Below are 20,921 nucleotides of genomic sequence, written 5' to 3'. Positions count from 1 at the left end.
TTAGGGTTTACTGTTACTCTGCCGAGCTCAGATACGGACAAGAGGGCTAAGGAAACTGTGCCGCCAAAGAAAGCAACACCAGAACCAGTGGAATCGAAAGGTCAGACCAGCTCTGGCACCAATCGGCAGTTAGAATCAACCCCCTCCCCCCCCCCCCCCCCCCCCCATCTCTGGTGCAGGAAATTGAGGTCCCAGAGATACAAGCACCACCACCTACAGCGGAGAGAAGCTGGACAAAGCTGTTTACAGGTAACATAATGGCTTCTAAAGGGCAAAATTTACAATTTATTGCTCCGATTATTAAGGATGGAGTGAAAATTGCTCCGTTAGAAAAAATGGAGATTGAAAAGGAAACAGCACAATGGAGAAATGCTTTGATCATGTATGTTGTACGTGATTCCCCCACTATTGGGAAAGTGTATGGGTTTATGAATCAATGGACTTTGGGATATAAACCTAATATCTTCTACCACGAGGATGGGTATTTTGTTATCCAACTTCAGAATACTGCTGATAAGGATAAGATATTGGTGTCGGGACCTCATCTAATAAATAGGAAGCCTGTTATTGTCAAGCCTTGGAGTGCTACTTTCAATTTTAGAGATGAGATCCTGAAAACTATTCCCATATGGGTGTTGTTTCCTAGTTTACCATTGAATTGCTGGAGCCCTAATTCCCTGAGCAGGATTGCTAGCAACTTGGGGGTTCCCCTATGCGCAGATGAGTGTACTTCTAGAAGGCAGAGAATATCTTACGCTTGGGTGTCGGTTGAGATGGATGTGACTAGACCACCCCCTGAGAGTGTGAAGGTGATGGATACTTGTGGCAAACTATTTGAGCAGTATGTCAGATATGAATGGTGGCCTCAATTTTGCCCCCTCAAGCTGCCAAATTGGTCATGTGTGCCAAGAACCAAAACAAAAGCAACCTCAAAAACCACCAAGGCCAAGAGTAGAGAAACAAGCTAGAAAAAGGGATGATAATAAGGATACTCATGCTTGGCAGCAAAAGGAAGGACAGTCCCAAAATATACAACAACCAATTCCTGCAGAAGTACCAGAAGACAGTGTAGATGCTGGATGGCAAACGGTTAGAGGTAAAGCAGCAAGTAAAGGAGTAGGAATAATTCAAGAGCAAATAGTAGAAACTGCTAATGGTTTTACCCCACTGAAAGAAAATACTTTCCAGCAAGTGTTTCAAGTTGTTATAAATAATCAAGTAGCTGGTCAGAGTAATGCAGGAAGAGGGAGGAAGGGCCCTGACATACCATCATCATCTCAATGATCATAGCCACTTGGAATGTAAGGGGATTTAATAAGCTTTTCAAGCACAAGGAGTTTCGTAGATGTCACGACCCGGCTAGGGGGCCGCGACAAGCACCCGGTGCTACCCCACCCGGGCACCCCCTCATCGTACATAACATAACATCTAGGTGAACCATAAGTCAATTCGTGCTTTTCTTATCGTTAATCATATTGATCCCATTAGACGACCATCATCATTTAACATATCATAGGCATCTATGCCACATCATAAGTACAAGGCCGACGAGGCCAACAAAAGATATACAAAACATGGGCCAACATGGCCGAACATCTCTACCCACATACACATGACTACGAGCCTCTAAGAGTATTAGCGGGACAGGACCCCGCTATGCCCATAATTATATACACAAAAGAATGAGTACCCAAAAGTTGCGGCTCCGAAAGAAATGGAGCTCTGCTATGCAATCTCTGGATAAGCAGCTATGGATCAAGTCTGTCTCCCTGTGCACCTGCGGGCATGACGCAGCGTCCACAAACAAAAGGACGTCAGTACGAAGAATGTACTGAGTATGTAAAGCATGAGCAACATCAATAAATAAGCATCATGAACAACATATGAGATAGCATATGAGGGGGGAGGCAATAATATCATCGTCATAACGCTTACCTGCCTTTCGTAGGACTTTCCATTTTTCATACGTATTTGTACACCTACGTCATCATCCGTATTCCATAATAGTACTCGTACCATACTTGTGCTCATATTCGTACACATGTCCTTATTCGCATTCGTATACATAGTCTTTTCACATTCATATTCATATTATATGCATAGCCATACACTTATATACATGCATAGCGTGCCCGACCATAAGGTTTGGTGTTTCATACGTACTTAGCCAACCAAGGCTCAATGGTATTTCTACCAGGCCCTACCAAGGCTTCAGGGTTATTCGTACCATCTGCAGAGATGTGCGCGCGTTACGTAATCGTATACATACTTTATACATAATCATATACTTATATCCTACCCGGCGTTATAAGCTCGGGGTATCATTATAGCCCTTCATAGGCACATATAAGTATAATAGCCCGTAGGCACCTTGGCATCATTATTATTATTATCGTCATCACTATCATCGTCATTATTGCTACATCCATATCTTAGGCTTACTCGTCATATGAGGGCGTAGTACAATCGTAGTACATGTTAAGGATCGCGAGCTTATGAGCTCGGAGTGTCAATCACTTGAATACAACATACCCATATGGAGGAATTAGAAATTTGGCCAAGAACCATGCCTTATGAAAGAAGGGTTAGCCTTACATACCTTTTCGTCGGACTATTCTACACTTGCACGTTCCCTTCCAATGCTAGCGTTTATACCTTCATTAATATCATAACAATGGCCATTAGTCATTCACATCATCAACATTATCTAGATTTCTCAATTTGCTTCTAATTCTCCCATATTTATGGTCATGACCTCCAACTTCGTCCATTCGTCTAAAGTGTCGAGTTCATGATCTTAGTACCATTTATAATACATTCATATCGTAACACAACAACATTCATAATTCAATTCAAACTATTCCTCAAAATGTCACTATTCACCATTCATGACCTAGTTGACCACATTTTCTACAATCCATGTATTTTAATTCTCCAATACCTTAAACATCATGTAAAAATCATGAATCTTACCTTAGAAGTTGTAGGAACAAGCTTTGGTTGATAATACCCCACTTTGAGCCTAACCCTAGTTTTTCTCCATTTACATTTCTTGACTTGAATGGTATTTAATGGCTTGCTTACACTTGATTCACTTGTCTTAATGTTATTGATGGCTTATAATCCTTGAAAACTCATAAAATAAATGTAGAGAGAAGTGGTGTAATGTTGTAATGAAATAAAACAAGTGTTGGTCCCTTTATTTAATGACTTGTGAAATCTGTGCTGAGATGAACAGTGGTCGTCCATGGAGGTTTACGGCCCGTATTCCACTATACGGCTCGTCCTCCATGGGCGTATTTAACCATTTCCAGAACCAGAAGCTGGGTTGCCTTCATGGTGGTTTACGACCATGGTTTACGGGTCGTAAATCACTTTACGGTCCGTCCACCTGGTCGTATTTTACCATTTCTTGACTGGGCAGAAAGTTGAAACCTTGCATGGCAGTTTACGACTGCCAGTTTACGGACCGTATTGCACTTTACGGTCCGTATTTTGCAATTTACGACCACTGGGCAGTTGCAATTCTGCAACTTCCCATATTTCTTAGACTTCTCATTTTAATCACCCCCGTCCATGCACATGCATTGCTCACCTTGTATCTCATCTTAACTTAGCCAATTTCCTCGTCTCACATCGGATACTTTCAAAATCTCGCCTAAGGTCATCAAACGTCATTTCTTGCTCATAGACATCATGCACTCATATTCATCACTAGTTCATCCACTTGCGTACCAACGAAAAATTTTTCCGAGGTGTAACAGTAGAGTAATGAATAAATAGGGTATTTTAGTCGTAGTTATCTTAGAGCATAGAGTAGCAAAACAGTAGGCACCAAAAATCATGAAGCAGGTACTTCCAACTTGGAGATGGCATGATAACTACGATCATACTAATAGAGGTAGGATTTGGTTAGCATGGGATTCTAGCAAAGTGGATGTCACGGTGCTATTTACACATAACCAATTCATACACTGTGTATTGAGAGATATTCCTACTGCTAAATTGATTGAGTTCACAACTATTTATGGCCTACACACCATAGCAGACAGGAAACCATTATGGCAAGCCTTAATGAACATGGAATCAACTATCCAGAATTTGTGGCTCATAATGGGTGACTTTAATGCAGTATTGAGTGGAGAGGATAGGTTGGGAGGAAGCCAGGTTCAGGATGCAGAGATCAAGGACTTTGTTGAGCTGCTGGACAATACTGGACTCACAACTATGAAATCTACTGGTAGGTTCTACACTTGGACTAACTCACATGTCCATAGCAGGATTGAGAGGGCTCTGGTTAATCCAGCATGGATGAATCTATGGCCCCAGTTTGAAGTAGAGGTGAAGGACCCTCAGTTATCTGATCATGCTATGCTGAGTGTTTTAATTGGTAATGCCCCAAAAAAAGAAACTTCACCATTTAGATTTTTGAATCACTTATGTAAGCACACTGATTTCTTGAAGATTGTCCAAGAGAATTGGGTAAAGTCTGCATATGGCACTAGCTTGGCAAACATATGGAATAAGCTTAAAGGTGTGAAAGAGGCAATGAAGAACTTGAATAATAAAGAGTTCTCCAAAGTCAAAAATAGGATCCAAGATACCAGACAGCAGTTACAGGTCATTCAGGAGAAACTCAGAGTGACATTTCATGATCCAGGGCTGTTTGACCAAGAGAGGGTATTAAAACCAGAGTTGGAGAAATGGGTATTGGTTGAAGAGAGTATCCTCAGACAGAAATCAAGAATGCAATGGTTGAAACTAGGTGATACAAACTCTGCATACTTTCATGCTAGCATTAAAAGCAGGTTAGCACAAAATCACATTACTAGGCTAGTGACAACTACAGGAGAGGTTCTTACATCAGAGAAGGACATAGAAGAGGAAGCAATTGGATTCTACAAAAGCTTACTGGGGACTTCTGCTGCCCAGGTGCCTGCAACTGACCCAGTGTGATGGCATCTGGGAAAATCCTCCATAGAGAGCAACAAGTGCAATTAATAGGCCCAGTCACTAAAGAAGAGGTGCATTTAGCTCTAAAAGATATCTCTGATTTGAAAGCTCCGATGTGTGATGGGTTTAATGCATGCTTTTTCAAAAGCACTTGGCTAATCATTGGAGAGGAAGTATGTGATGCAGTACTACAATTCTTTCAAGACTCCCAGATGTTCAAAGCTATCAATTGTACCACTATTACCCTGATTCCCAAGGTACAAAACCCTTCCTCCATTAAAGAATTTAGACCAATATCTTGTTATACTGTTCTATACAAGCAAATTTCTAAAGTATTGACTAAGAGAATGCAATGAGTAATGGATAGTTTGGTGGATGATAGCCAGGCAGGGTTTGTGCCTGGGAGAGTTATCACTGATAATATAATTCTCAGTCATGAGCTAGTGAAGGGGTATGGGAGAAAAGGGATGTCCCCTAGGTGCATGCTCAAAATAGATATGCAAAAGGCTTATGATTCAGTTGAGTGGCCATTCCTAGAACAAGTTTTGCATGGACTGAACTCTCCTAGTGTGTTTGCAGGATGGATTATGAGCTGTGTGAAAACTGTATCATATTCCATCATCCTAAATAGAAAGCCATATCAACCATTTAATGCTAAGAAAGGACTAAGGCAAGGGGATCCTATGTCCCTTTTCCTGTTTGTGTTGTCAATGGAGTATCTGAGCAGGTTATTAAAACAGCTGCAGTATGTTCCAGATTTCAACTTCCACCCTAAGTGTGCCAAATTAAACATAGTGCAACTAGCCTTTGCAGATGACCTCTTACTTTTCTGCAGAGCGGATACAAGTTCTGTTTAGTTGCTTTATAACCAATTCCTGAATTTTTCCCAAGTCTCTGGCCTCATTGCCAATCCTGCAAAGAGTTCTGTGTACTGCTGTGGGATTGCTAGAGAAGTGGAGGAGGAAATATTTGGAATTCTGGGCTTCAGTAGAGGAGAATTGCCCTTTTAGATATCTGGGGGTACCCCTTAGCACAAAGAGAGTTTCCATTGTGCACCATGTAAGCCCCTAATAGACAAAATCCTGGGTAGGATCAAGTCTTGGACAACTAAGTTTCTTTCCTATGCAGGTAGAGCTCAGTTGGTTAAATCTGTGTTGTTCTCCATCCAAGTTTCCTGGGCTCATATCTTTGTGCTGCCAAAGAAAGTAGTGAAGATTATTGAAGCAACATGCAGAAGTTTTTTGTGGACAGGAGGTGCAGAGTTATCAAAAAAAGCTCTCCTCTCCTGGGAGAGAGTTTGCCAACCAGAAACACCAGGTGGTCTTAATGTGTTGGATATTAAAATATGGAACAGAGCTGCTATTGTCAAACTTCTTTGGAGTCTCAGTCATAAGAAGGATAAACTGTCGGTAAGGTGGATTCACAGCTACTATGGGCAAAACAGAGACTTGTTTGAAGATACCCTTAAACAAGCATCTTGGATCGTGCAAAAGATATTGAAGGCCAAAATACATGCAGAGGAAGCTGGATATAGCAGGGATGAAATACAACAAATGCAGCAGTTTACTATCAAAACTGTGTATCTGAAATTGAGAGGGGTGTTTCCCAAGGTTGGGTGGAGAAGATTGACTTGCAAGAATATTGGATTACCCAAATGGATCTTCATTCTAAGGTTATCTGTGCAATCTAAACTTTATACTAGGGAAAGATTTGTGAAGTGGGGAATTACAACAAGCACTGGATGCCCTTTGTGTGATCAAGCTGACGAGAGTCACTCCCATCTATTCTTTACTTGTCCATTCTCTGCACAAGTATGGGGCAAAATGCTAAGGTGGCAAAATATCAACAGACCTCCAAGTTGCTGGGATGTTGAAGTACTATGGGCCAGTAGCTTTGTAAAAGGAAAAGGGGCCATAGCAAATGTGTATAGAATGGTTTTTGCAGCAGTGGTGTACCACCTGTGGACTGAGAGAAACAAGAGAGTGTTCGAAGAGGAGCATCAGACAGTAGACAACATAGTCAAAGAGATAGTGAGAGCAGTCCACCTTAGAGGATACAAAGCAGCGAAGGTTGCAAGATGGCTGGATAATCATAATTTCTATCCTGTATAGTTGTTAGGTATCTGAATCATGTGGTGAGTTTGGTGTTGCTGTGCTTGTGAATGCTATAGGTATAGGTGGTAAAGAGGTACTGAAGCACTGGGGCGCAGTTGTCCAGTGCTCAGTTTGATTTCTTGTACTGAAATGCTTACTTTGGTAATATAAAATTTATTTACCAAAAAAAAAAAAAAAAAAAAATCTCATCTATTTATGACCCATTTAATTCTATCTATCATGTTCCTCCGTTAAAGCCGTATCTACCATATTTCCTTAATTAAAGCAGTCTCTTCTATATAGTGAAGATTGTTCGTACAATGTGGGAAGATTATATTAAAAAATAGCTAGTTACTATTGTTTTTTTTTCTTGCACGGATGGATCTTTGTATTGTAATTTGAATTGTAGTAGCTAGTAAATGTGTTATTAGCATTTGTTATTAAAACACCATGCTCTGCATAATTTGGGTTAGCAAGTATGTATGTTTTGTATGATTGGGTATTCTTAATAGTTTTTAGAACTTATGGGTATAAGTAATGTTTCATGTTTTCCCAACAAAAAGTGAAATATGTTTTGAAAAATTATGATCAAACACATTTTCAAAACTTGAAAAACTTCACTCAAATCAAGTTTTTCGAAAAAAAAAATTGAGAATCTATGGCCAAAAGCTAACCAAATAAAACTTTGGAAATGAAAAATAAAGCTAAAATAAGTTTGGAGAAGCACCTTTTTGACTCAAAAGACATTGCAACTTGTGTAACGGGGAATGTAATTATAGATAACAATAACAACCTACCCAGTGCAATTCCACAAGTGGAGTCTGGAGAGGATAGAATGTATGCAAACCTTACCCCTACCTTGGAAGGCAAATAGGTTATTTCCAATAGACCCTAGACTCAAAGAAAAGTAAACCAAAACCGTCAGAAAAAAAAAATAACATAAATAAAGAAGTAATTGGAAGGCAAATAGATTATTTTCAATAGACCCTAAACTCAAAGAAAAGTAAACCAAAACAGTCAGAAAAAAGAAATAACATAAATAAAGAAGTAATTTCAAAATACGAGAAACAAAAGAGGGACAATACTATAACTACCACAAAATCATATGATAATCGAAGTACAAGAAACACATGTAATAACATAAATCTAAGCAGAAAGAACGTAATCAGAGATCAATTTCGTATTCCACTAAATGTCGCTTCTCACATGTATCTTTTATCGTTTTGGCCCAGAAAGGTACCTAGTTGCGAGTGCAATTGGAATCAGATTTACACAAAACTTGAACACTTCGATATAATTGTGATAAAGCAATATGGCTTTAGTGTAAATTGTTTATGAAGAAACAAAATCCCAAGCATGCACCAACATGTGCACGTCCCAACAAGGACATTATGAAAGGCTGAAAAACCTTATCTTTTATCACAAATTTAAGACCAATAGGTACAGAGTTAGCTAAGAGACCAAAAATAAAAGTCTGTACCTTCTATACATCCATGGCGGCCTTGAGCTGCCAATTTCAATCCACATACTTTATTAATTATAAGAAAGTGATAAAGACAAAGTCATTCATCTGTTGCTCATCATCTCAAAACAATGTGAAGGTAATCGTAAATGGAGCAGCAAAGGAAATAGGTAGAGCAGCCGTAATTGCTGTTACTAAAGCTAGAGGAATGGAAGTGGCTGGTGCTGTTGATTCTAATTTTGTTGGACAAGATATTGGGCAGGTACATTCCTCAATTACTTCCACTATAAAAATTCAAAAAATTCAAAAAAAAAAAAAAAAAAAATCGGTGCATTGCTTCCTCTATGCGTGGGGTTCGGGCCAGACCACAAGGGCCTATTGTACGCAGTCTTACCTTGCGTTTCTGCAAAAGACTATTTCTTCGGCTTGAACCCGTGATATCCTGATCACGTGGCAGCAACTTTACCGGTTACTCCAAGGCCTCCTTTTAATTAATTCCACTATTCACTTCTAAATTTTATAAATCTTTTCTTTGTGAGTGGAATTCATTTTCTTGCTTGCTGACTATTAACCTCAGGTTTGTGACATGGAAGAGCCTCTAGAGATACCGATAATAAACGACCTTATCATGGTCTTGGGTTCAATATCTCAGGTAATAAAAATATGTTCTTGAATTGACCCAATATTGCTTTAGTTCTGGTCGAATTTCTGATTTCTGACTATGTGAAACCCAATTATTACAGTCAAAGGCAACTGGGGTAGTCATTGATTTCACTGACCCTTCCACAGTTTATGACAATGTCAAACAGGTCCATTTTTATTACTAATGTATCACTTATTTGATCAAAGGCAATTCAAGAAGGTGGTCCTATTGGAAGTTATTTTGTAAACATAATCATTCGATATTGTGTTGCAGGCAACAGCATTTGGGATGAATAGTGTAGTTTACGTGCCCAGAATTAAGCAAGATACTATCATGGCTTTATCTATGTTATGCGAGAAGGCCACCACGGTGAGGGTGCAGGGTGAGAGATTTACAAATTTACACAATTCATCATATGACCATATTTTCAAACAATGTCCTATACTAGTTTTTGGACATCCTAGCCTGCTACTTTAGTAATTTACAATTCACAAAATTGTTCATCGTTTTACATGAGAAACACTTGAAACAATTTTGGCTGTACTTAAAAGGCACATGTTTCAGGGTTGCTTGGTTGCACCAACTCTTTCAATAGGGTCTATACTTCTACAGCAAGCAGCAATTTCAGCTTCTTTTCACTTCAACAATGTTGAAATTGTTGAGTCTAGAGCTAATCCACTGGTAAGTATTACCCTGTGACACACCTCTTATGTGCTTTTCACGTATTTTCGTTTATTTGGACGATATTGATGGAGTTTTGCACGCATGTTACTTGGCACTCTCAATTTAAAAAAAATGTGTATAAATATTTTCTGTTGACTATTACATTACTGATTACACATAGGTAGTTATAAAAAGGTATAAAACATTTAAAAATGGGTCATGTTTACTTCTATACATGAATGACTGAAACTTTGATTCAACGAGATCTTTTTCCGTAGGGACAACAAAATAAATTCAGCACAACACATAACTTATTAATCTTGAGGGGAATTCCATTAAATTCAACAGAAGGGACCCAAGGCCAAGACCCAACACCATCTAATATGTTGTAATGTCTTTAAATCCTTCTTTCCGATTAAAATAATGATGATAGTAAAGCTTAGTGCATGGGTCCATAACCTAGCTGGATACAGCCTTTGTCGCTCAATTAGATAACCACTACTACTGTAGAATTTATTGTGATCTTAAAATCTCAATCAAACAAGATGACACGGTCGTCGTCTCTACACCTTTGGACACGAATCTTCTGTTTAATTTATTCGAGTAAAATTCACAAATAATCACTTTTTAATCTCTATAATTGGAAAGCAGTCACTATTGTAGAGTTTTAAAGTTGACATGTGAAACTCCATAGAATTTTTTACAAGGCCAAAAGGTGGCCAGCAGGTATTATTTCTACTTTCCCAATCACGGGCAAATTTAGGTGTAATAAAAAGTCATGTGAACCCATGATCACCCGATTATTCGATATATTATATGTATATAATTCTTAAAATATATCTAGTATTACCTTTTGAAACTCATGCTATAAAACACTTGGTGGTGCACTTGGTTGAATGTTAATTTATTTACCTAGAGGTTCAAGGATCAATCCCGACTTAATGCATTTCTTTTTTCTCCCTTTATTCGCTAGTGCACCATGTTCTTGAAATCCTAGATTGGCATGTGTTCCCATTACCTCTTTCGAAGAGCCTAAATACAATAAGGCTCTAATCTTTTGATTCTCTAGATAAGTTAAAGCTAATTTATTTCGCCTTCTTTATCCAAAGAAAGCGACTAAGGATTCAACTGATGCATTCCAGAGAACTTCACTGATCACTAGTGTAAATATTCTCGTCCATTATGTCAGTGATATTATATATTAGTCTGCTGAGCATTTCTTGCATTTTAATCAGAGTTGTTATACGATAAAAAAAATCTGTCATTTGAATTACCAAAATCATTGGTCAGAAGTAATAAAATTATTGCTGGTTGCAGGATTTTCCAACCCAGGATGCAGTACAAATTGCTAACAACCTTTCCAATTTGGGTCAGCTGTATAATAGAGATGATATTTCTACCGATACTCCAGTAAGATGCAACAAATATTACCGAAGCTATTTCTACATGCAATTCATAGTTTTCAAGCTTGTAGTTGAACATAAAGATGTATGAACTGGTAACTCCTTCAAAATAAGCCAAAACCAAATAACATGAAAACATTTTATAACCCACCAGAACTTTGCAGTAATTGGATCTATGGATTAGGCAATTTCTTAACTTCAGGAACATTCTGATATTTGGCTGCTTTATCTTCTGTTCTGCAAGGCAAGGGGTCAAGTTCTTGGGGAAGATGGAGTACGTGTTCACAGCTTGGTTCTACCAGGGCTCCCGTCTAGTACAACAGTTTACTTCTCAAAGCCAGGAGAGGTGTGCTTCTGAACTGTACTCTCGGTTCACTATCGTAGACAGTTATCATGGATCCCCCTTGTATTATGAGAATCTCATCTATGACTGTTGTTCATCAGGTTTACACACTAAAACATGATATCACAGACGTGCAATGTCTCATGCCAGGCTTGATTCTGGCCATTAGGAAAGTTGTTCGCCTCAAGGTACCTATTGATTAACCATTTCTTAACATATTTCAGCATCGATTTTACAGACTACACAACACTCTTTATTTTCCCTTGGCAGAACCTGGTTTATGGCTTGGAGAAGTTTTTATAAGAAGCAGAAGCTAAGAGGCTAAAGGGACTGTAGGCAACACTGAGATATCTTGTAAAGAGTACAATGAAAGGAGACATATGAATGATGCAGCCAAGAGAGGAATTCTCAAAATGGTGCCGTCAAAAGAATGTCACAAAAATGTCGGGTCACAATAAAGAACTTATTAAACAGCTGATAAAATCTGAGAATATAGTTTTTCTCATGCCGCCTAAAAGAAAAAAAAAAATCAAACTTAGCTGAATAAGTCCCCTTTTTTCTGTTTTTCTCGAGGGCACTTATACTTTCAGTCTAAATTTGATACATGCCCTTCATTCTTTTTGCAATTCTTCTTTCCTGCCCCACCCTGCACCTGGTGGATAGGTAGTAAGTAGCATTTGTTTTACATGACACTGAGGGAAGCTCAAGTTGCATTGTGGTATCAATTGCATCTCCATGTTCAAGGCCTAGTTTCCAGCCAATGGAGCAGCTAAATCATTGTGTTCTTTTTTACGTTTTTCCTTTTGTCTCCTTAGATTCTTGCTCCTTGCTTAGTGTATAAAGATTCGCCTTTAGTTGTACATTCTTACACATTAAGGAACCAAATTCCAGCCATAGCACTTCGAAGACTTAAAAAGTTGTATTTCTAATTGCACAAATGAAAGAACTCCCTCAAATAAAGAGTCAATAGGGTCCAAGAGGTTTTAAAAAAATTATATAAAGGAACAATGAAAATTGTCACAGAATGCTGTACACTTTAAACTGAAACGTTTTACATGGTGAAGATAAATCGCCGAAGACTTGAACAATAAGAGACAATTCAATCCAAATTTACATATGAACCAACGACTAACCATAAAGCTAATAACTAAGACAGTTAGCTTCTAAGTGGTTAAAGGAAAAAAGAAAGAAAGATATATCTTGCACTAGGCGCTTCTGTAAAGGAGAATTAATCACAACAAAGCCTAAAGAACAAAGGGATATTTTTAAACTCTGAACTTCATAGAACAGATAGCAATTTCCCCTATGCACGAACAATTTTCATGATGGATCATTTGCAATATCCTGACATGCTCAACAGAAATGAGAATATGGTAAATTGCAGCAAATTAATAGAGAAAGGACAAATAAAGCAAATACAAGCATTAAAGAAGTTGCAACCAGATGGGGAGGTCCTAGAGACTAAAGGAAGCCATACTCTGGATCATTAATTTGCTGAGCACCATAAAAAAGTTTTGCCAGCTTCCCATTAAAAGGATGGGCTATGGAATTAAACCGCTCATAAATTTTCATTAACCCTTTTTTGGTAATTAATGCATGTCATATTCTCCAAGAAATTGATATCCAGGTTTGGTGTATTATTTAAAAAAAATCTTTAGTGTTGAGATGTACAAATGGAGTAGTATTATTTTGGGGGACAAGTTAATGTGAATCCTTTACACACCAAGAGAGACGAATTTTAATGGTTCGTCATAGTTCATGGTGTTCGTTCAAGATTGTTGGAGCTATTACTCAATATTTCTCGAACCTACTGATGGTCAATAATTGTGTCACCTTCATGAAGCAACTATACCAGCACTAATGCACCGGATCTCATCAGATCTCCATAGTGAAGCACTTATTAGAAAGAGTGTTGCCACCTACATTACTTATCAAACAGAAGTCATTGTCGCCTACATTACCCCCAGTTTGATCAACCTCAACATCATGACCCACCATCATCAGTAAATGAGCTCTCTTTTTTTTCTATTAGGATATCTAGTATCCTTATGCATGAAGATAATCAATTCGGTCATTGTGGTCAGACTCCATTATAGATTTGTAACCACATTCTCCATAGGGTCCTCTCATCTCTTTGGTGTTTTTTTTTTTTTTTTTTTTAAACAAATACCATTACCCAGATTTAGCAACCTTCGGATTGAAGCAGACAGTAAATGTGATCTAAACAATGATTTTTTGTCCCAGAAACACCCAGAACACTTCAAACAGTATTCAAATCACATCCAAACTAAGCTACTCAGTGCAAGCTCTGTTTAGAGAAATCCTAATCTAATGATTCCGCATCTTAATATCAAAAATCAAAAGGACCAATTGTCCTTGCAAGCCGTAAGACTTTGACAAAATTGTGTTAATGTCCTTGTGAGGAATTTGTGGACATGATTATGAGGGATAATGGTGTTTATTACAGGGGATGTTCAGGTGTCATGCACCTCTTGACCTTAGTATTGCATCCCTACTTTATATGCTACATGCCCGATCAGCTGGCAGAATGTAGCCTGATTTATGGACAGAAATGAATAAGATTATATTTCAGGTGGGTTGAACCAAAAGAGGATCTACTACATCACACAAAAATTTGTGTCTATAGCCTTATGGAGGGAAAAGACTTCAATTAGTTTACAAATACCACGGCGTCTTGAATGCTGATTATAATATCATAAGTTCTGGATACTAGCAGCTACTCTTGCTATAGTCAGAAACTAAGCTTTCACTTTTTTTTTCTTTCCATTGTGGGCGAGGAAGGAAAGGGTGGTCTAGCACATAGAGCTTAAATCAGAAAGACTAGCTATTGAATTTCACCAGCAGAAAACTGAATTATTAAATACATTAAAAATAAAATGTCAGGGATAATCTCTACCACAAGCATATTGAGTGGGATAATCTCTACCGCAAGCATATTGAGTATCATCTCGTAAAATATAACTCGCCTTCTTCACTATTTTTTCACAATAGCGTGTCAAGTATGCAATGATACACTATGGGTGAAGCTTTTTCAAAAGTAAACGTTGAACACTTTCCTGATTTACGTATATGGTGAAGAAATAAGACCTCTAGCAGCAAAAAGTTTAACTTAAATGGTTGCCTAGGGCAGCAAGTCGAACCAAGAGATGTCAAGAATAGGGGGAAACTCAACTAATGACCACAGCTTTGAAGCTTTATGGATGTCATTATTTAGCTCAATGAGCAAATTTTGAACAATTGTTTATAGCATATTTTGAAGAAATATTAAAATCTCTATAGATCTGCATGGATACACTTACCTTCAAATTTCTTTGCGACAGCTCCAACCCAGGCTCTATCTTTATTGTTGTATGCATAACTGTTGCTGGAAGCCACAAGCACAAAACCATCATTCTTCCACTTCTGTTTGGAATCTGAGGTTTCAGCTTGTATCACCGGTTGCAGAAGGAGAGAACGAGTTCCTTTTGGAAGCATCTCCCACAGTTCAGAGTCTAGATTATCAAATTGGAGAACCACAATAGAATAACTTAGTTGTAATACAACAGTGTAGTTTTCACCTTCATTCAAACTGCGGAAAGTGTAATTTACTATTTGAAGGGACATCTACCTCATAGAAAGGATATTTAATAAACGAATACCTGAGACCTGGGGAAAATAAAGTGTCTCCTTCAAATCACGAAGACCACTTTGCTGGATCTGTTTCTCAAACCAGCCATATAACTGAGCTTTCAGTACATCTTTTGGTGCTCTCCAGTAGCCACGAGCACAAATTGTATCTTGAAGTGAGAAAAGCTACAAAATCAATATAACCTTCACGGTTGTAAGTTTTGAAACTTAAAATTGTGGCCGTACGATCTTCTTGTAAGATCCTCTGACTCAAAGTAGACACAATCTTGTCTACGGATACATACCACTGATATTGTGCTTGTGTTACGCAACAAAACATAGGTTCCCCATGCCAAATCCTCCTTAAGAGTATCTGATATGTTCTCTGAGATGACAAAGGCTTGCTCAGCATCTTCAGGAAGATTTCTTTCTTCTACTCGAACAGAGCCCTGAAGATAAAGCCAATTTAGTCATTAACATATCTTACCGTTTATTTTTCAATAACATGTGTTTCAGTTTAAGAACGATATCATAGACCTTAAGCACTCAATTATCCACATAAAATATGAATACAACAGGTTAAAAGAAAATTAAAAGCCGAAGTGAATATCATATAAGCATGTTGCCAGCCTCTCTGATGCTAAAGATAGAACAATGGCTGCAACATGAGTGACCAGATGTAGTTTTAAACTTAAGTGAATATCATATAAACATCCTTTTTTTCCCAGAACTTGGTTGATGCAAGTTCATTCATTTGCTGGCAAAAGCTAAACTGCTTTAACTGAACCGGTAAGAACGGCATTTGAGGGGCCGGACATTAAAAGGATCCAAGAAACCAACTGCTAGTACAGTCAATAATTAACAAACCATAAAAATCTATGTTGGGTAGAATTACATCTTGGACTACAAGATATTTGTCCTATGTAGGCAGAGTCTATTTGATTAAGAATGTATTGTTTTCCATTCAAACATTTTGGTCCCAAATATTTCTTCTGCCAAAGAGAATTATCAATTGATTGAGGCCACCTGTAGAAGATTCTTATGGAAAGGAGGAACTGATATATCAAAAAGAACTTTGTTTGCTAGAGAGAAGGCTTGCTAACCAAAATCAGCTGGAGGGCTAAATATCCTTGATTTTTTAACACGGAATAGAGCGGCTATTTTCAAATTATTATGGAACCTATGCAAGAAGAAAGATAATCTATGGGAACAGTGTGTACATGTATACCATGGAAAGGGTAGAGTAATATGGGAGGTTGTACCTATAGAGACATCTTGGATGAAACAAAAGGTTTTAAAGGCAAAGAAATATGACGAAGATGCTTGAACCATGGTGTCTGAAATGCAGCAAATGGAAACCTTTTCAGTAAAAAGATATATCAAAAGATGATGGGAATATTTCAAAAGGTTTCATGGAGGAGGTTGGTATGTAATAACCACGGATTCCCTGAGTGGATCTTCATCCTGACTTTTAGCAGCACATGGTAATCTTAGCACTAGATACAGGTTGGCTGAATGGGTTATTATAACCAAAAAAAAACCAGGTTTGTCCTTTGTGTAACATAGAGAATGAGAAATGTAAGCTATCTGCTAGAATTTGGATGAATTAGCTTCAGCAGAATCACACGTGAAGGGGAAGAATGCAGCTGCTGAGATCCGCAGAATGTCCTTTGCTGGCTGCATTTATTATATATGTCAGGAAAGGAATAAGAGGGTTCTTCAAAGCAAGCAGATAAGTATTGGGATGATAATCTGGCAAGTGGTACATGAAGTCTCATGCAGAGGAGCTAAGATTAGAGAAGCTAAATTTCTATCCTTAGAATAGTAGCTTGGATACATAGTTTCAGTGTAGTGCTGGTTGTTAGTTTTGGTGGTTACTGAAGTTTGGAGCCTTTTGTACAACTTCAGTTACTAGTTTGTATCTGTACATATTTCTACTTGATAATAAAATCTTTTAATTACAAAAAAAAAAAAAAAAAATTCTACTTGATAATAAAATCTTTTAATTACCAAAAAAACATATATCCTAATTTCTGGTTTGACAATTTTATAAAGGCATAATAGATACACAGACACTTAAACTTGGCCTCTACAGTCAGTTGTAGTGTTCACTACAACTGATAAAACGATCATCTAGACACCTCCAAAATTTATGTGCTATGTCAGCGTGGGGTGTCAACGTGACCCAGTTGGGACAAATTGAGGTGTCTAGATGTGCATTTTCAAAGTTGGATTGTTTAGTTGCCAGTTGAGGCCAATTCAAGGTGTCTATCTATGTATTATGCCTTTTATAAACTGATCAGGCGAAAGTAAATTGCTTGATTTGCATGTACAAGAACAAAATGCTGAAGTTATCTCAACAGAAAAACATAGACAAAGAGATTACCTTAAGAAACTTTCCGAGGTAGGGAACTATAACAGAGAACACCGCCAGAAAAACACCTAAAACTTCTGTTCTCTATAGACAACAGAAAACGCTGAATTAAAACTACATTCGCATACAACAAATGTGTATAGAGTTGAATACAATTGTATAACTCACGAGCTGTGCTGCGGTGATAGCTGATGAGTCTGAACCGAGAAAGTGATTCAATACCAAAAGCGAACCAAATGTGTAGCCAATGTACCTCGGCAGATAAGATTCGTCCAATCCAGGTATCCCTTTTGGAGCAATAGCCAATAAGCGCACAAAATATCAGACACAAAAATGTGTACATAATACATGCCTATTATACTTGTCAGAACATTCCATTTAGACACTCGAACTAAGCCTTGTTCCAATTAAACACCTCAACTCCTAAAAAAGTCTCGTTCCACCTCAACTCCTAATAAAGTCTTACTGTTAGACACTTTCGGTTCAAATTTTAGAAAAACTTTTGCGTGTGTTTTCAATCGTGTGTCATCCCTTAAATTACATATACATCAACCTCAAGCAGAAAATACCTGGAGCTTATTGAGGCGAATGCGTCTGAGATTGACATTTTATGTTGGCACATGCAAAAAAAATATATAAAATTTGAACGGAAAGTGTGTGATAGGAAAATTTTATTAAGAGTTAGAAGTGTTTAATTGGAACAAAGGCTCTAAAATTCGCCTATTTTGAAATGTGCTTTTTAAAAAAAGTACTTTTGGTGTGTTTGGCCAGTTAATTTTAGAAACAGTGGAGAGAGATTTACATACCGAGAGTGAAACGAAGAACGGAAAGATTAACCTGTTGCTGTTCGGTAGACTTATCTAGACGACTATATACTCTCATTACCGATGATTTTCTGGCTTTCCGGTACCGGAATTCTGACGGACGAATGAAATTGCCGTATCTTTTAACGGGAAACACTGACGCCGTTAATGACTTTAACGATAGACACGTGTGGCTCATTTTCGCCGTCGGGATGTTGATGTACCACGCTCCAGTAACCAGCGTCTTATATTTAACTAAAAATTACTTTAATAATTAGTCAAGAGTTTTTCCCTTTTGTTTTTCTTTTTTTTTCAAAAGGAGGACAGATTACGATAGAGAAGTTTTACTTTGTGACCAATACAACTAATACAAGTTTGTGAGCTTTACTTGGCGTTAGAAACCAAATATTTTACGAGTAAGTATTAGTACTTTATCTGAAATTAGTACTTTATTTGATTATAATTTTTTGCAAAGAATATTTCTTTGGTTGTCTGAATGATTTTTCGTAAAAAAAGTGAAACATGATTTATTTACAAAACCATCCAACTCGATTAATTTACTTGAAGAATACAACCAAATCTGCTTTACAAAGGTAATATCTCATAATAGATAATTACATAATGTCATAAATTGGATTTCATTTTTTTTTTAAGTGAAAACGGATTTTGAGATGTTTCTCAAATTCTTTCATGATCAAACGCTGATTTTTTTAAAAAAATTTAAAAAAAAAAAAAAAAAAAAAGTAAATAATTCTCATGATCAAACAGCTCATTAGCAATGAAAAGAAAAAAGAAAAAAAAACAGCTCCTTAGAAGAGGGCAAATTTGACCCCATTCCTATTGTATACTCATATAAGTATATGACATGTGTGCATGTGCATTTGTCGATATGCGTGCACACGTGCCCAGTGCAAGCTGAATCTCCCTTACGCCTTCACCCTGTCATTAAGCGGTGAAGAACTAGATGAACATGGTACTAGAATTTGATAACAAAAAGGAAAATGCAAAGAAATATTGTTGTGATTATTTTATTTTTATTATGTTTTATTTATAAACAATTTATATGGGTCATCGCATTGTACTAATCTCAATTTTCCATTTCTAAATATACTAATGAAAGTGAAAAGAAAAGAAAGAGAAAAAATCATAACTACAACGAATTCCACTGTCGACGCACATTAAACATGTTATTGCTACAATACTTTATATATTGAATTGTACCAATGAATTTAAATAGAAAATCAAAACATAGAAAAAGTCTTGCTTTAATTTATCTTACTTTAGAATGCAAACTGGTCAAAGATTCTCCTCCCACTATCTTCTTTCTTCACTTTATATTTCTCGTTCTCTTTCCTCTTATATCTTTGAATAAAAATTTCTACGAAGAGCAAAAACATAAGAAAAAATGAAATACTAATATAGATATCAAGAAAGATTATATAAAAGGGTGTTTTAAATTCTTAGAAAATTCTTTTCTAGTGATTTAATTAAGTCAATTGTTATGTTGATAACCACGAGTGTTTACTACGATTTGTCTATCAAGTAAAATAGAATTAATTGTTAGTTTGTACTTCATGATTTTCACAGTCACATCAATTTAGCTTGATATTAACGTTGTTGCAAAGCAAATCAAACTAGTCAATTTAAGCTTGCATCTCACTCAAATGAATAAGCAACATGCTATCTTAATTACAATTTCAGAAAATAAGAAACATAAGTAGGCTTGAAAGACAATCAACTAAAATAAAAATTAATTTGAGTTATCTTTGTATAATAAACTAGACGGCCTATGCCCGAGCTGTGCACGGGCCCAACACTTTAGATTATAGTGCATCTATGTATATGTAGTTGTCTTTGAATAATGATTTTATATATATATATATATATATATATATATATATAGTATATATTATGTTCAAAACACGATTAATATAACATTGTAGTTTATGCTCCGTATCTAAAATTTTATTATATTAATGTTTGCTATGAATACAAAATCGGCAAATTTATTAATATTTTTTAAAAGAGAAGACTTGTTTAAAAGGAAACTATTTTTTTTCTCTTTGAGATAAAACAATAGCAATATTTAAGCATCAGTTGATACTTTCAATTTTAATTCGATTAATTTAAAGGTGTAAAATACTTATTATTTTTTTATCAAATTTTGATTTGGATAATTCTAATTCCAATTATTAAACTAATTTTACATGTTTAAAACAAAACAAAGTAAAAATTGATTTTCTATTTAAATGAAGAAATACTATTTTTTAATTTTTGGTAAATATTTTCGGTTTAGCTCATTTTACTTGTCATGTTGTCTTTTGGGTGGTTTTTTAAGAAAACGTCGATTAGAATTATAATTTGACTAATTTACCTTATTCATTATTTGATCTCCATTTTATATATTTTTTTACGACATTAATCTCTTTTCACATTTATTATACTAAGAATAAAAATAAAAAAGTAATTAAGTTTTATCTTATTTTAAAATATAAATATTTGACTACTTAACTTTTTGAAGGAAAGTAATTTCATTTGCTCCCACTAATGGATTGAC

The 20,921-nt window shown here is 36.6% G+C and overlaps 2 protein-coding genes across 4 annotated transcripts; one reads left to right on the top strand and one right to left on the bottom strand.

Moving 5' to 3' along the window:
* Positions 1-1,558: 1,558 nt before the first annotated feature.
* LOC132631848 (protein COFACTOR ASSEMBLY OF COMPLEX C SUBUNIT B CCB2, chloroplastic) lies at positions 1,559-18,639 on the bottom strand. 3 transcript variants are annotated; one of them, XM_060347553.1, is made up of 7 exons: positions 18,368-18,639; positions 17,730-17,848; positions 17,574-17,645; positions 15,493-15,636; positions 15,220-15,373; positions 14,881-15,072; positions 1,559-1,777 (listed from the first exon to the last, which is right to left on the bottom strand). In XM_060347553.1, the coding sequence occupies exons 1-7, from the start codon at positions 18,561-18,563 to the stop codon at positions 1,749-1,751; spliced, it is 906 nt and encodes a 301-aa protein (XP_060203536.1). In that variant the 5' UTR covers positions 18,564-18,639; the 3' UTR covers positions 1,559-1,748. The 3 variants fall into 3 exon arrangements, with proteins under 3 accessions (XP_060203536.1, XP_060203538.1, XP_060203537.1); XM_060347555.1 differs by lacking the exon at positions 1,559-1,777 and adding an exon at positions 12,575-12,904 and having other exon boundaries at positions 18,368-18,637; XM_060347554.1 differs by lacking the exon at positions 1,559-1,777 and having other exon boundaries at positions 13,684-15,072; positions 18,368-18,638.
* LOC132631849 (dihydrodipicolinate reductase-like protein CRR1, chloroplastic) lies at positions 8,402-12,356 on the top strand. Its single transcript, XM_060347556.1, has 9 exons — positions 8,402-8,770; positions 9,086-9,160; positions 9,252-9,317; positions 9,425-9,520; positions 9,716-9,832; positions 11,132-11,224; positions 11,462-11,563; positions 11,662-11,748; positions 11,831-12,356. The coding sequence occupies exons 1-9, from the start codon at positions 8,540-8,542 to the stop codon at positions 11,861-11,863; spliced, it is 900 nt and encodes a 299-aa protein (XP_060203539.1). The 5' UTR covers positions 8,402-8,539; the 3' UTR covers positions 11,864-12,356.
* Positions 18,640-20,921: the final 2,282 nt, after the last annotated feature.

Source organism: Lycium barbarum, chromosome 3 (assembly GCF_019175385.1).
Source record: "Lycium barbarum isolate Lr01 chromosome 3, ASM1917538v2, whole genome shotgun sequence".
NCBI lineage: Eukaryota > Viridiplantae > Streptophyta > Magnoliopsida > Solanales > Solanaceae > Lycium > Lycium barbarum.
Note: the sequence above shows the minus strand (reverse complement) of the source record. Positions and strands in the feature narration are given on the sequence as shown.

Bases quoted from the DNA above. Each gene is read 5' to 3' on its own strand.
- LOC132631849 (XM_060347556.1), top strand. From the start codon at position 8,540: ATGGCGGCCTTGAGCTGCCAATTTCAATCCACATACTTTATTAATTAT. The intron at 9,318-9,424 runs GTCCATTTTTAT...ATTGTGTTGCAG, and splicing joins TTTATGACAATGTCAAACAG to GCAACAGCATTTGGGATGAA. The intron at 11,225-11,461 runs GTAAGATGCAAC...CTGTTCTGCAAG, and splicing joins ATATTTCTACCGATACTCCA to GCAAGGGGTCAAGTTCTTGG.
- LOC132631848 (XM_060347553.1), bottom strand. From the start codon at position 18,563: ATGAGCCACACGTGTCTATCGTTAAAGTCATTAACGGCGTCAGTGTTT. The intron at 17,646-17,729 runs GTGAGTTATACA...TGTTGTCTATAG, and splicing joins CTATCACCGCAGCACAGCTC to AGAACAGAAGTTTTAGGTGT. The intron at 15,637-17,573 runs GTAATCTCTTTG...CTTTATCTTCAG, and splicing joins ACCTCGGAAAGTTTCTTAAG to GGCTCTGTTCGAGTAGAAGA.